At 40.3% G+C, this 13211-nt stretch overlaps 1 protein-coding gene across 1 annotated transcript; it reads left to right on the forward strand.

Moving 5' to 3' along the window:
• Positions 1-11690: 11690 nt before the first annotated feature.
• LOC115624849 (E3 ubiquitin-protein ligase RNF4-like) lies at positions 11691-12496 on the forward strand. The gene is made up of 2 exons (XM_030519693.1): positions 11691-11779; positions 11835-12496. The coding sequence occupies exon 2, from the start codon at positions 11861-11863 to the stop codon at positions 12347-12349; it is 489 nt and encodes a 162-aa protein (XP_030375553.1). The 5' UTR covers positions 11691-11779; positions 11835-11860; the 3' UTR covers positions 12350-12496.
• The last annotated feature ends 715 nt before the right edge of the window (positions 12497-13211 follow it).

Genomic DNA, 13211 nt, shown 5'->3' on the forward strand with positions numbered 1-13211 from the left:
CCGTAAACGAACTTCAATCGATGCGCAATTGCCGAAACCGTGGCGTGGCGTGGCGGTCGCCTTCAAGTGCGTACGTGACTTCCATTGCGTGCCTCGCGCCTGCATTCCCCCGCAGCCCATCGCCCTTTCACACTCGCGTTGCACTTCGTGTAAACAAAGCGATAACTCAACTGTCGACACAAGCACCCTCCTCCCTCTCTCCCTCCCTCTCTCTCTCCCTCTCTCTCTCCCTCTCTCACGCACACACACTGCACACGCACTTCCCACCTCCGCCTTGCCCGCCCCTGGGGCTCGTGCATTTTCGCTATTGACTTGATGGCGGAGCCCTCGTTGGTCATCGTAAATAAGCCGTGGCCGCAAGGTGTCTGAGTTATTATCTGGCCCGCACGTGTGCGTGTGTGTGTGTGTGGGTGTGTGTGGGTGTCCTCTGCATCGACTTCCCGGCCGGACCACCATTAAGCCGCTAAACGATCGTTTAGCAGTGGAATGGAATTCCGAAAGCGTCCAGCTGACTGGGCTAATGCCCAGTTATAACTGAATTATGAGCGCGACTGATTTATGGCATTTACGGCTTGCGTGGATTTCCGATTAGATCTGTTTGGATTAATGTGGAAGTCGCCGTCGCCGTCGCAATCGTCAGTTCCGATAAGTCGGCCCATTGCCAGTCATAATCCCTGTAGAATTATATTACTCCATAAACCTTAGTCTCAAGAGCCAAGATAGTCTGAGAAAATGCAGACAAGCCTGGGGCCCTGCACCCAAAGGGTTAAAGGGTAGACTAGCCAAGTGCAAATATATGTAACATACAGAATGAGGCGTGACAGCTCCATCAAGCATATATATATATTCTTGATCAGTATGACAAGACTACAGGGTGCGCCATCTTTTATGTCGGTATGTAGATATTGAATAACTTGTCATTAGTGAACCGATTGAGTTGAGTAGACCAGTGTTGAAAACCTCAGTTCAAGAAATTGTACAGAACCAAATTAAATAAAAGTATCTCATACTTGAAAATCGGTTGTTTATTTTCAAGGATATTAAATGTTTGCATACCGACATAAAAGATGGCGCACCCTGTAGTTCATATAGTCATGCTTGTCCGCACGTCTGCCCGATCTCTGAAAGGTCAAGAGCTTGAATAACTTAACTTGGCATTCATATTCCCCTTTTTTATTTTTATTTTTTATTTTATTTACAAAAAAACTATGATTTATACTTATTATCATATAATATTATAAATTAAAATAAACATATTTACTAACACAACGTTATAATTTCAACTTAAAAGATAAGAAAGACTAAGGGTTTTATCCACACCTCCCGTTGTTCTTGGAATTATTATACTCAAAATTGGCAATAATATCATTTGATCGTGTTGGAAGCAGCGTTTCAAAAATTGAGACAAGTCCGAATCCGTTGTGAGCAACAAAGTTCGCACAACATGAACCTAAACTGTCCCAACTACCTATTTCGTTCTACCAATTTCAAAACAAGATTTACGTTAATCCTCCTTACAATCCTTTCAAATGGTAGTCGGTTTTGAAGAAGGCGAATGCCTACAACAATCGGTCTTAAAAATAATTTAAACATAACCCGTAGGCGCTTAAAAATATAGCAGTAATTATTTTTATAATTTGTTCAAAAGTTGCAGAATAAACTGTTTATTTATTAATAGTTATTATAACTGCCAGGGTGTATTCTGCAAATATATATCTGCATAAATACTCAGCTCAGTGCAAGCTATATCCCGATCACTTTTCAATAGATATTTTAGTGCCATAGTTATACCTGATTTCATACTCTGCTTCTTTCATAATTTTATGACATATTATTCCCGCTACATAAAAATAAATTTGAACATTTTTCAAAATCGTATGCATTTAGCAAATTTTGGTGTATAAATTGGTTGGTTTCAATTGTATAATTTTCGGAATTGGATATCTTTAAAGACAACAATTTTTCGAATAAATCAATATTTTATTATTTTGTGTACTTTAAGATTTCAACATTGTGATTTGATTGTATTTTCGGGGGAATGTCGCATTCTAATAGAATAGGTGTGGATGGCAAGAGTTACTCATTTGTCAATAGATTAATAAATCCAAAGGCTTTAATTAACGCTGAAGTTTTTGCAACATCCATCGAAACTTCTATGTTTCTTTCTAAGCGAACAACCTCCCATGCTTTCGTAAATCTTACCTGGCACTGAGTTCTATTTGTGCACAATCCGAATATTGAAATCGGTAACACTTAATAACTGCTTAAAGTAATTTACAATCGATTTCAAATCTAAATACTTTGGTTTTACTTTGGCGCGAAAAATGCTACACTTTCGAACAAATTACGGACCCTTAAATAGGTTGAGAGTGTTAAAGAAAAGTCTCCACTTGTGTTATAGAGATGGACAGCCTAAGCAGTGGAGCAGTATGTATGCTAAGCAGTTAGATAATTGAATTGTATATAAATATAAAAAATAATACAAATAGCTATTAATTTAGCATTTGAAAGAAAATAGTTGAAGCATTTTTCAACCAATCTGATAAATCAGACTAAGCTCGTTATACACTCCGAGCATAGTGGTCGAAAAGTCACAAATGGTCGGAACCAATAGGAAGGGAAACCAGACATTAGCCATCTATTCGGTATTTGAACTCATTAAGCTTCAAGCTATTAATTATTATTTTTTATTTTGGGTAAATTTGTGAAGAAGGGAAGCTTGAGGCAGTGTTATTATTATTTTATAGACAATTTTACATTTTACAAATTCTACAAGAAATATAGTCCAACTTTTGTATGCGAATATTTTCTTGCTAATTAATTTTGTGCCTCAGCTCTTGTGACCAATCTCTCCCAATGGGATATTCATGCGGCTGGCCAGCTTTTCACAGCACTTTTTAGCCAAATGTTTTCTCCTTCGCCCCCATCCCCCCAACGTCCTTTAAGCACACATTGCCTTGCACACCTGGCGACAACGGCGGCAATGGCGGCATCGTTTGGCCACCTGGTCCCAGCATGTCTCTGTGATTGTTCCCACACAAAGCGAAAGTGCGGCCGCCCGCACACTACACCGTTAACATGTCCCCCCACCCCCCTTGCCGCACACACTCGCAGCACCAACTGCTGATCTCTTGTCGCCAAATTTATAGCAAATTTATGAGCTCAGCATTTGCATAAACTAATTTCAGAAAGAAGAAAAAAAAAAAAAGAAAAAAACGTAAAGAAAACTGCGGCTCACTCGGCTTGCGTAACCGACGCCACCCAGCCAGGAATCCAGTCGGACCAAGAGTGGGGCAGCCAGGGAGCCAGGCATGCAGTCCGCCACATGATAACGCAGCTCGATCTGTTTACATTGGCGGCGTCGGCGTCGGCGGCGGCGGCGGCGTCTGCGGTGTCGTTGTCGGTGTCCCCTGACGGAGCCTGTTTGCGAAAATAGATTAGCGTAGGTTCACATGAGTCGAGGGAACGTGGGGATTGAGGCACTCCAGACCACTGTGCCACTGCCTGGTCGTCGACGGGCGCTTGTTTGGGTTTCGCGAAATTTGTTGCCACCGTTGCTGGGGCCGGCGCGGCGCGGCGCGGCGCGTCTCGTCGCGTCGCCTCGCATTTGTCATTTACGAGTATACGTTGGCGTGAATAAATATGAAGCCTGTTTACAAAAGTTCCCGCCAAAAACTGCGCACCCAACAAGGAAACCAAAAACAAAACCAAACGCGAAATTTGCAACGGCAGCGGCGGCAACGACGGCGACGGCGACACTTTGCCCGCTTCGCGTTGCACGTGCGCCACCGCAGATGCCACTGCTAGCCGCCACACTGACTTCGATGTCGAGTTACGAGCTCGCAGCGCTCGGGGATTTTCAATTAAAGTTAGTGGTACACTGTTTCCAAATTGGTTTGAAAGAAAGCGAAATTTTAAATAATGAATAATCCTTATTTTAACGCGACTTTCCCAATTTCTTAAGAAGGAGTTTATATTTAAAATCCCTCAGTATTTCCATTCGAAATTAAGTGGACTGCGACTTAACGTACTTTCTTCAAAGTCTCTTCTTCCAAATTTCTAACTTGTGTTCATTGTGCGATCAAATCTTAAAGTTTTTCAAAGTTCTCCAGCATATCATAACTTTAATCCAAACGCACAATACTTCTTTATCTAATCTAAATATTGGATTATTAACCGGCAATCAAGTTTTCCCCCACAGGGTTTGCCCTTTCTGTATATTTTTCTCTTTCTGCCTTACTTCATCTAGATAGCTCTTAAGTACAATTAAGTTTTCTCCTCAACTATCTATTTTTTTTAGTGGTGTAAGTCTATAATGTCTCTGACAACATATGACTGTGAATCGGGGCATAGCTGACCAACTGGCAAATAAAACTCTCCCCAAAGTGTCGAAGGCATCAATAAACATAATTGTTTAGTTATTTTTGAGGCATTCTTATTTTTTAAAGTTTAATTATAACTTAATATTACTATTAATGATCAAATTATACATAAATATAATAAATCATAAGTAAATAAATAATTACTAAGAGTGTATTGACAGCATTAGTTGTTGATAGATTAAATAAATAAATAAAATTTTACGCAGGGGTCTTTTAAGATTATTTCATTTGTGCATACAAATGTTGTCCTAAAAAGGAAAGTTAAATAATACATTAAATCATTATTATTTAATAATATTTCTACAATTTCTACTTTCGTAACTCTCTCTTGAGAGTTCCTTTTACCTTTCCCTGCGGCACTTGCTTACTATCGGTGTTATAATTTAATTTAATTTAATTTAATTTTCAATTGCAGGTACCCTGCACTTAATCACACGACTATTTGAAAATTATTGAAATAGTGTTTTTAGATGCCAACGAATTGTCAATCAAACATAATCCAATATTCTTTAACAATGTTGCATTGCATTTTTGAAGGATTCATTTCGCATCTGTTTTCTTTCAGCTTATCTTTCCTTCAATAAGGCTGGGCACCACTGTGAGTGGACGGCAATAGCGAAATCCGAAACTCGACACCCATAGCCAAGCCCAGCCGATTACCGCCATGGACCTGCCGGACCTGATCGGGCCTGGTCTGCCTTATCTGCTTTTGGCGCGCAAATTGAACGCGCCTAGAGGTCCGCAGACAAATGCAGAGCTGTCCACCTCTTGGCGCTGTTTGTTTGTAAACAAACTTTGCTGATGGCCCATTTTTCTGCCTCCGACAAACGTCAGCAGGCAGTTTAGGGAGATTGGGGCGCCGCTTGGCTTGGGAGGGGCGTCTGTTTTGGGGATGTATGGGGCCGGGCTTCGCTGATGTGCTGCCAAAAGTTGAGGTTGTGCTTTGTCACCTAATCTACCAGGAAAGTTTCTCAAGTAATCTCAACCAGACAAGTGACAGATAAGCTAAGAAGTTCAACATCAATGCTTAACTCCTCTTGACTAGCTTGGAATAACCCCTTAGCTCGTATTTAAGCGAACGAGCAACCAATCTCGAATTCTCGGTTGCGACACAAGACGTGATTGCGAACCTCTTTAACACTCTTTAACACAAATATCCTACAGAATTTCTAGATTGAGCAAAAATTGGAAAGCAGTTGTGTAAGCCTCGATTAAATCTTAATAATATGCCCAGGAATGAACAGTTAAGTTTTTGCAATATCTGAAGATACAAGCAACTAAACTCTAGTATAATGAAATGTGATCTCAATAAATTTGACTATCCTTATGAATTGTACAAATACAAATTAATGATTTATTGTTTATCATTTAATACATACTTTAATATTTCGAAAACACTAATTCCAATCAAAATCATCGTCTTCTTTTCTGAGAAATTCTCACAAAGTGAAATATGAATCCTTTTCGAATTCACTTAATAATAATAATTTAATAGTTCGAATATCAGCAATGATTCTATTTGGAAACTCAATATTTTCAATGGATTTTATTTATTTTTATTTTAAAGGATAGCCTAAGCAGGAAAAATGCAATCAAAAATGAATGATTTCTAATAAATAGACCTACAAACAATAATTTAAGAAACCTAATATCCAATAGCTAGGAAATTCAGAATTTGTATTCAGAAAAGTTTAATTCATTCAAATAAATAATAAAGCCATGCCTGTTTCTCGATTCCGATGCTGATCATCTCAATGTTAAATATAATTGTATTCATTATAAATATATGATTATTTAACATGCCTCCAATGCTTCTGATGGAGTGAGTTGGGGTTGGGGTGTTGGATTACATAAAAGGCTGGAATACTAGTTGTATTTATTGGGCTTCAACTTTGCAGTTCTTATTGTATTTTAAATGAGTTTTAATAGAACGTTCACGTTCTTGATGAGTAATTTCACAATCTGTATAGTCTAGAGCCCCTACCTCGTACGCGTAAGTCTGGCGTCCTTCATTCAGCACCTGATGTTAGATGTTACGTCATGTGCCTTCGACGGCTGCAGGGCATCCAGCATCCATGTAACTTTGGCATTGGCATCCTTTCCTTCTGTTTGCTGTGACGTGCATGAAAATTTTATGCAAATTCGCTTTTTATTAGCCAGCTGCTGTCATTGTCTCCACGTATGCGTCCCTGTGTGTGTGTGTGTGTGTGTGTTTGTCTGTAGAGCTACATGTGTGTGGGAATATTTATTTATTTTTCATTTGAGCGTCGAGCACCCAGCACTTTGACATGGAAGAGGGGCTGGAGCTTCGGCTTCGGCATCGATATCGGCATCGGCAACAACATCCCTTCAACGTGTTCGAAGGGAAAAACTATAAATTTTATGCCGCCGCAACAGCTTCAACTTGAAAACGATTTGTTACGCATTTCGTGTCAACTATGAATAAAATATTGGAGCGCTCGAAAACCCACAAAAATGAAACCAAAATGCAAAAAAAAAACCAGCAGATCGAACTAAAACTTTTTCCAATGGACATTTATCAAACAAGGACGCATAATTTACATTTTATTAAAAATAAAAACGGCTTCGAATTGGAGCATTCAGCTGTGTGGAACTGTGCATGTCCCTGCTTGGTCGGCAGTAAACGTGCCGCACATATCAAGTGGCAATAGCGTAATTTAAAAAGATATCTGACAAGCTTGAATTGTATTCAATTGAATTTGAGGAATAGGAGTTACGATGTGGTAACCACCTCAGAGTATTACCGTTGTGCTACGATTTGAGGCACAGGTTTCTTCCATAGCTCTCAAGTGGATTTTTGTTTAGTTTTCCAAAACCTTGTCTTCCACAACTGCTGCCCTCATATCAGGATAAAAAATGTCCAACGAACGTTTTAGTTGAAAATCAAATTTTCACTAAGACCTAGTGTTTGTTTTACTCCCCACACTTAATTCCATTCTATATCTGTTCATATCAGGAAAAGTTGATTAACGTAAAAAAGATTATTATGTAGTCAAGTTAAGAAATGCTGTTCGATAAGATTGTTTTGACTCTAGAAGCCCACATCACTTGGATCGCCAATATTCCAATACAAGTATTAGTTCACTGACTTGAGCTCGCAAATCCAGCAACGAAATCGAAATGGCCCGCATGTGGTGTAGCGCCAATGCATAGGTATTATGGCTTTCTACGGCACTAGACAAACCAAACCCTTGAAGCGGGTGCTGATGCTGCCAGCGGGCAGAGATAACCCACAAATCAACCAATGGATTGAAACAAAAGTTGTAAAATTTTAAAGGAATTTTCAAGTGACTTCGGCTTGACTTCTTGTCTGGCGAGAGCGTGCCAAAGTCCGGCTTTTTCCTGTTGCTGTTGTTGGGGGTTTTATTTATGTACTACTATGTAGTGCCCTGTGGGGTGTGTGGGCTGCACGGGCTGTGGGCCCTATATGACCGCACACATGTCTCCGGCAGTCGTCAACACGAAAAATGAAAACGTATGGGCATGAAATTTCCGCTTCCGTTTCCCGTTGCTGTCAAAGTGGCCAGCCCAAAGCTTCCCTATCCATGGCCAGTGGTGTCGGTCGGCAGCGCCACTCGGTCTAAGTGACGGCATGCGTCGCACGCACACACACACACACACACACACACGCACACATACCCACACCCTTACCCTCACCCACATACCCATACCTTTGCCAATAAATGCGTAAAAGTGTTCTCGGACGTTGATGGGCTGGGGAGGGTGGCAGAAGCAAAACGTCTGACTGACAAGAATACAGAAAGAAAAAAACAATGACACATGCTTTGGTTGGACACATTCAGCTGCGGAATACCCTTCTTTATTCCAATGAGTCACTATGTTGGCAAACAAACGAAGGATTTGTAGAACATGAATAATGGCAGCCCCTATTTTAATGATAATAATAATTGTATTGAAAATGAAATGTTTTAAGAAACATTATTTATATAGACGTTGCTTACCCATTTTGGGAATATTTTATTGCCATTCTGAGGAGGCTCAAAGATCCTCACTGAGAGAAATAAAATCCTTTAATGACGCAAAGATCCTTATTAGATTTAAAACTGTAGATTTAAAACTGTAGTTAAACTAAGAAATTAAAATAAATAAAATAAAATGATGGTATTCAAATATTCTAGCCGAGCTTTTCAAAGGCAGTCATGGCTAATCCATATACCAATAATAGAGTAATATTATATATGTACTTAATTAATGTATGTATGTATTGGCAGTTAATTCGAAAGTGAAGTAACATTTAATTTGCTTAAGGTGAAAAAATGGAAAATCCGACAGATAATTTAAACAATACTTTCCTAAATCGATTGCATATAATGCATGCCAACCATCTACACATTTCATAATTTTTAAACTATTATATTTATTAATTAAGCTGGTGCTTTGAAGAGATCAGGACCTCAGCATGTTTGTTGTTAAAGATGGCGTCCCTTCCCTTTATGTCTGTCCCTGTGGCAGACACTTTCACAAAATTGATGTCCCTTTTCTATAATTTTTTCGGACTCAGGGTATTCGAGTGGAGAGTAGAAAAACACGAGGACAGGCGAGTCGGCAGAGGCGCGTGCGACATGCTGGACAAAGGCAGCGACGCACAGCAAACAACAGCGCTCTCGGACGTGAATGCAAGCGGGGTGAGGGGGCTCCGTTGCGGGCCATTGTGGCGTGCGCCATTCGAGTGCGGAAACGGAAGCGGGCGAAAGCGCAAGCGGAGGCGCGGGACAAGCGCGCGCCACAATGCAAACACAATAAGCGCTTCATAAACGCCATTTTTCACCAGCGAGTGAAAACACAAACACACGCGCCGAGAAGCAGGCACAGGAATTGGGTCAAGTTTTTTCGTTTCGCCTCTCTGTGTGTGGGTAAGTGTGGACGCGTATGTATGTATCGGGTGTGTATGGGTGTGTTTGGGTGTATATGTGTGTGAGTGTGGTGCGTGTTAAGCGTACGCGCAGCTTTCCACTCGAGACAGACAAGCAACAAAGAGCAACAAGAGCAGCTTTAAGGACACGCCGAGGGGTGCAGATGGGGCAGTATATCCTTGTCGTTGTTGTCGAGGCCAAGAAGCTGTCCATGTCATCACCAGCAGCACCATCCCTGCTCCTGACCGAGCCAATGCGCCCACGCCCATGGTGATGCTTTGTGGCTGTCATGCCGCTGACGCATGTTGCCATTATTTAAGCTGCCCCACTACCCTGGCTGGGCCGCCTCGTTTTCGTTCCCGTTCTCGTCCTCATCCTTTGACGTCTGTCAATTTGTGATTACAACGAATTTGCCGCCTCTATATGCGAGATGAGAAGAGAAGAGTGAAGAGACGTGAAGAAAGGAGAAGAAACGAGAAGAGACGTTAACGTCAGTCAACGTGCCGCCAGCGTGTGAATCATGCCTTATTTTTACAGTTGACAATTTAAGATAGTTTTCAGCGTTCTATGCTGTGGCCTATGCGGAGATGGAGAGCCCAACCACCGCCAGAAACAAAAATGAGAAAACAGTTAGTCAGTCAGTAAGCCTGTCAGTCAGTCAGTCCGTCAGTCAGTCGATGCTTATAGACCGTCCGTCATGCCGAATGCTGTCATTGTTGTCTGAATAAGCTGCTGGGTGCGGGCGAGTATTTCAGGGTACAGGAGCGAAAGGGTGTATCCCATCTACTATAAGTAAATGAATCATTTCTGTAGAGCTCATATGTACTTGTATAGGTAAGAGGTTCTGCGACCAAGTCTTTTCCGGGCGCTTAGAAGAGTCGCGTTTTCTGTTTTCAGTTTGCTTTTGATATTTTTGAATGCGACATGTCCATGAGCGTGCGAGTGAGTGTGCATGGAAAAATTGGTTATTGAAGTGAATTTGAGAGGAAAATTGCTTTATATTAAGTGAAGTGCGTCACATTGGCATTACAGGCCTACCCGTACTAGCTGGCAACTGGTAACCGGTAACTGGTAAGTGGCACACCGCTTCTGGTAGCTGGGCGGGTTAACTGGGCTGGGGCGCCTCTTCAGGCGTAGGCGTGCTCACATCTTTTGAAGTCTAAGTGAAGTTATTATCCTTAATATACACAACAGGAGCTTAGCTTAACCCCACCCATATGCCAGGCACACACACACACACACAGAGACACACGGTTTTAAGTGCCTTGAGACAGGAATTGATTTGATTTTTTACTTGATTTACTTGGGAATTTGTACATTTTTGGATAAAAGCTGAAAGAAGTTAAACAATTTAAACAACTACTTGACAACTCATTTGGTGTTTTAGAACGCTTGGAAACGATTGCAAATCTGCTTTTTTGCTTATAGTGCCATCTAGAAAGACAAATAATAATACTATTGATTATACTAATTAATAAATAAATTTGTTTAATTTTAATAATATTTGTTTAAGTACTTAACAATATGTCTCAGCTCATCCTGCTCAAAACGCCAGATAGCCTTCTGAAGCTACACGTAAGGGAAGGCTTAAGCCCACCTATGGAACTTAATTAACAGTCCTATGCCAAAGCGAGTTCGGGGGAACATTCGATATAAGTACTTAGTTAGAAATACTATATACTACATACCTTAAATTAATGGAAATAACATGACGGCTATACTGCCCCATAGTAGAATTTCCAACACACATCAAATTTAATTAAACCTGAAGAGTGACGCACAGGACTGGGCTCGAGCGCAGATCCATCCCAACTCTTGCAGTATTTTCTAGATGGAAGTATTCGCCATAAACAAGACAGCGGAAGAGGCTATTAAGCTGCCGATTACAGAAGACCGCATCAACATTTCTGTGGACAGCAGGTAGCTTTAAAATCCAACGCGTTGGATCCATCATCTGCTCGAAAAACGTCTTAAACAGCAACACGGTAGATAAGCTAAGAACCATGAAAACAGTTTACATCTATTGGATTCCCAGGACAACGAGCTGGCAGATACTCTGACAAAGGAAGGGACAGAGGTAGCCCAGAGTTAGCCCGAAGTAACGCAGCCTTTTCAAAACACAGTTAGATGAACGGATAATCAAACTCATTCCAACACTCAGCATACTTATACAGGTATATTTAAATTTGATTTATTTTGTATTTATTATAAGTTCCTATGTGATGGGAGATATATATTTAAATAAAAAAGTTATAACTTTTCTGAGCCATTATAACAAACATACTTGGGACAAATATAGTTGGCGAGTCTTTTCTGAAAACTACGTTGGCTTTGCATTATAGCTCAGTTGTTCATACAGAATAGTACATTCAACATTATTATCGGGTATTATAGCTCAGTGGTTCATACAGAATAGCACATTCAGTTCAGTATTGTATTAAGACGAGAAATTTTTATCGGCTTGACGAAAATTATAATTTGTGTGCCCACTATTTATATTTGGTAATCGTTGGGTAGTCTTTAATGTAATAAATAATGGATTTGATTCTCCCCATAGTGATAACTAACTAGTGATCGATTATTATGGGTGCTAACACGTCGGTTGAAAGTGATGAGCTGAGCCAGGCTCGCAAGGAAAGTATGGAGCTGAAGAAGACGCTGAAGAAACTTGAAGAGGATCACTCTGATATGAAGGAACAATTGGATCTTCAACGCGACGAGTTGCGTAAGATGTATCAGCAACCGTGGGACAACGACGGGGGAGATGTGGAGGACTACGACGACAGCATTACTTGTCCCGTTTGCCTTCACCCGTGGGGCATATCCGGCCCCCATCGCTTGGTCTCTTTGTCCTGCGGACATCTCTTTGGAGACGAATGTGCTCGCCGGTCGATTAGGAAGTTAGGGCAATGCCCCCAATGCCGTCGCGGGGCCGAAATTAAGGACATTCGCCCCCTATATGCGCAAAGGGTATGCGCTATCGATAATGTCGACAATCTAACTCGTGGCACTAAGCGACCCTGTGAGTGTTCCGATGAGGCTCTAAAGAAAATGAAAACTAACTTGCATTAATTCGATATCGACTATCCAATTCCTTTGTATTTCAAACACCAAAATATCAAGCACTTTCAAAAGAGCTGGTATTCCTTAAATTTTTGTTAATTATGTAGTTATGTTAAATTAGATAAACATGTCAAATGCACAAATCTGCAAAGCCAACTCAAGCGTCTTTCACCTAAATGCTTTTGCAAATGCGCCTGAATATTACCAATAATTCAGTCCAAAATATATAAATACGTGGTCTGTTCAAAAGAAAAGGTGAATTTGTTTGAAAAGTATTATTTTGTTCGTACTATTATTTATTATTATTATTATTAATTTTTCCTAGTGCGAGAAGAAAAAAATGCTTTTTAATTAATGCACTAGTCACAAGAAACATACAATTTTCATTCAACAAATTTAAGACAATTTGATTAACCTACTTAACCTATTTCATAAAATTGGAGTTGAATCTAAAAGACTATTTTATGTTGCAGACATTTTATGTTAGTTACTTATTTTTAAGAACTAATTTCATTTTCCCCTTTGTACCCAAAGAGTAAAAGGTTATACTAGTTTTATGCGAATGTATGTAACATACAGAAGGGGGCGTGGCAGATCCCACAAAGTATATATATTATTGATCATGATGACAATTCGAGTCGATATAGCCATGTCCGTTGTCTGTCCGTCTGTCTGTATGAACGCAAAGCTCTCAGCAAGTACAAGAGCAAGAATAACCAAACCTGGTATCCAGATTATCCTAAGTCCGAGAAAGTACAAGTTTGTGTTTTTTTTTTTCTGATATACCCCCCACTCTCCCGCAATTCATGTTTTTCATAACTCGTGCAACTCAGATATAATGCACTTATGTCAGCGCTTCTTCCAATCCTCG

This window comes from Scaptodrosophila lebanonensis, unplaced genomic scaffold, assembly GCF_003285725.1.
Source record: "Scaptodrosophila lebanonensis strain 11010-0011.00,11010-0021.00 unplaced genomic scaffold, SlebRS2 tig00000061-arrow-pilon, whole genome shotgun sequence".
Classification (NCBI taxonomy): Eukaryota; Metazoa; Arthropoda; class Insecta; order Diptera; family Drosophilidae; genus Scaptodrosophila; species Scaptodrosophila lebanonensis.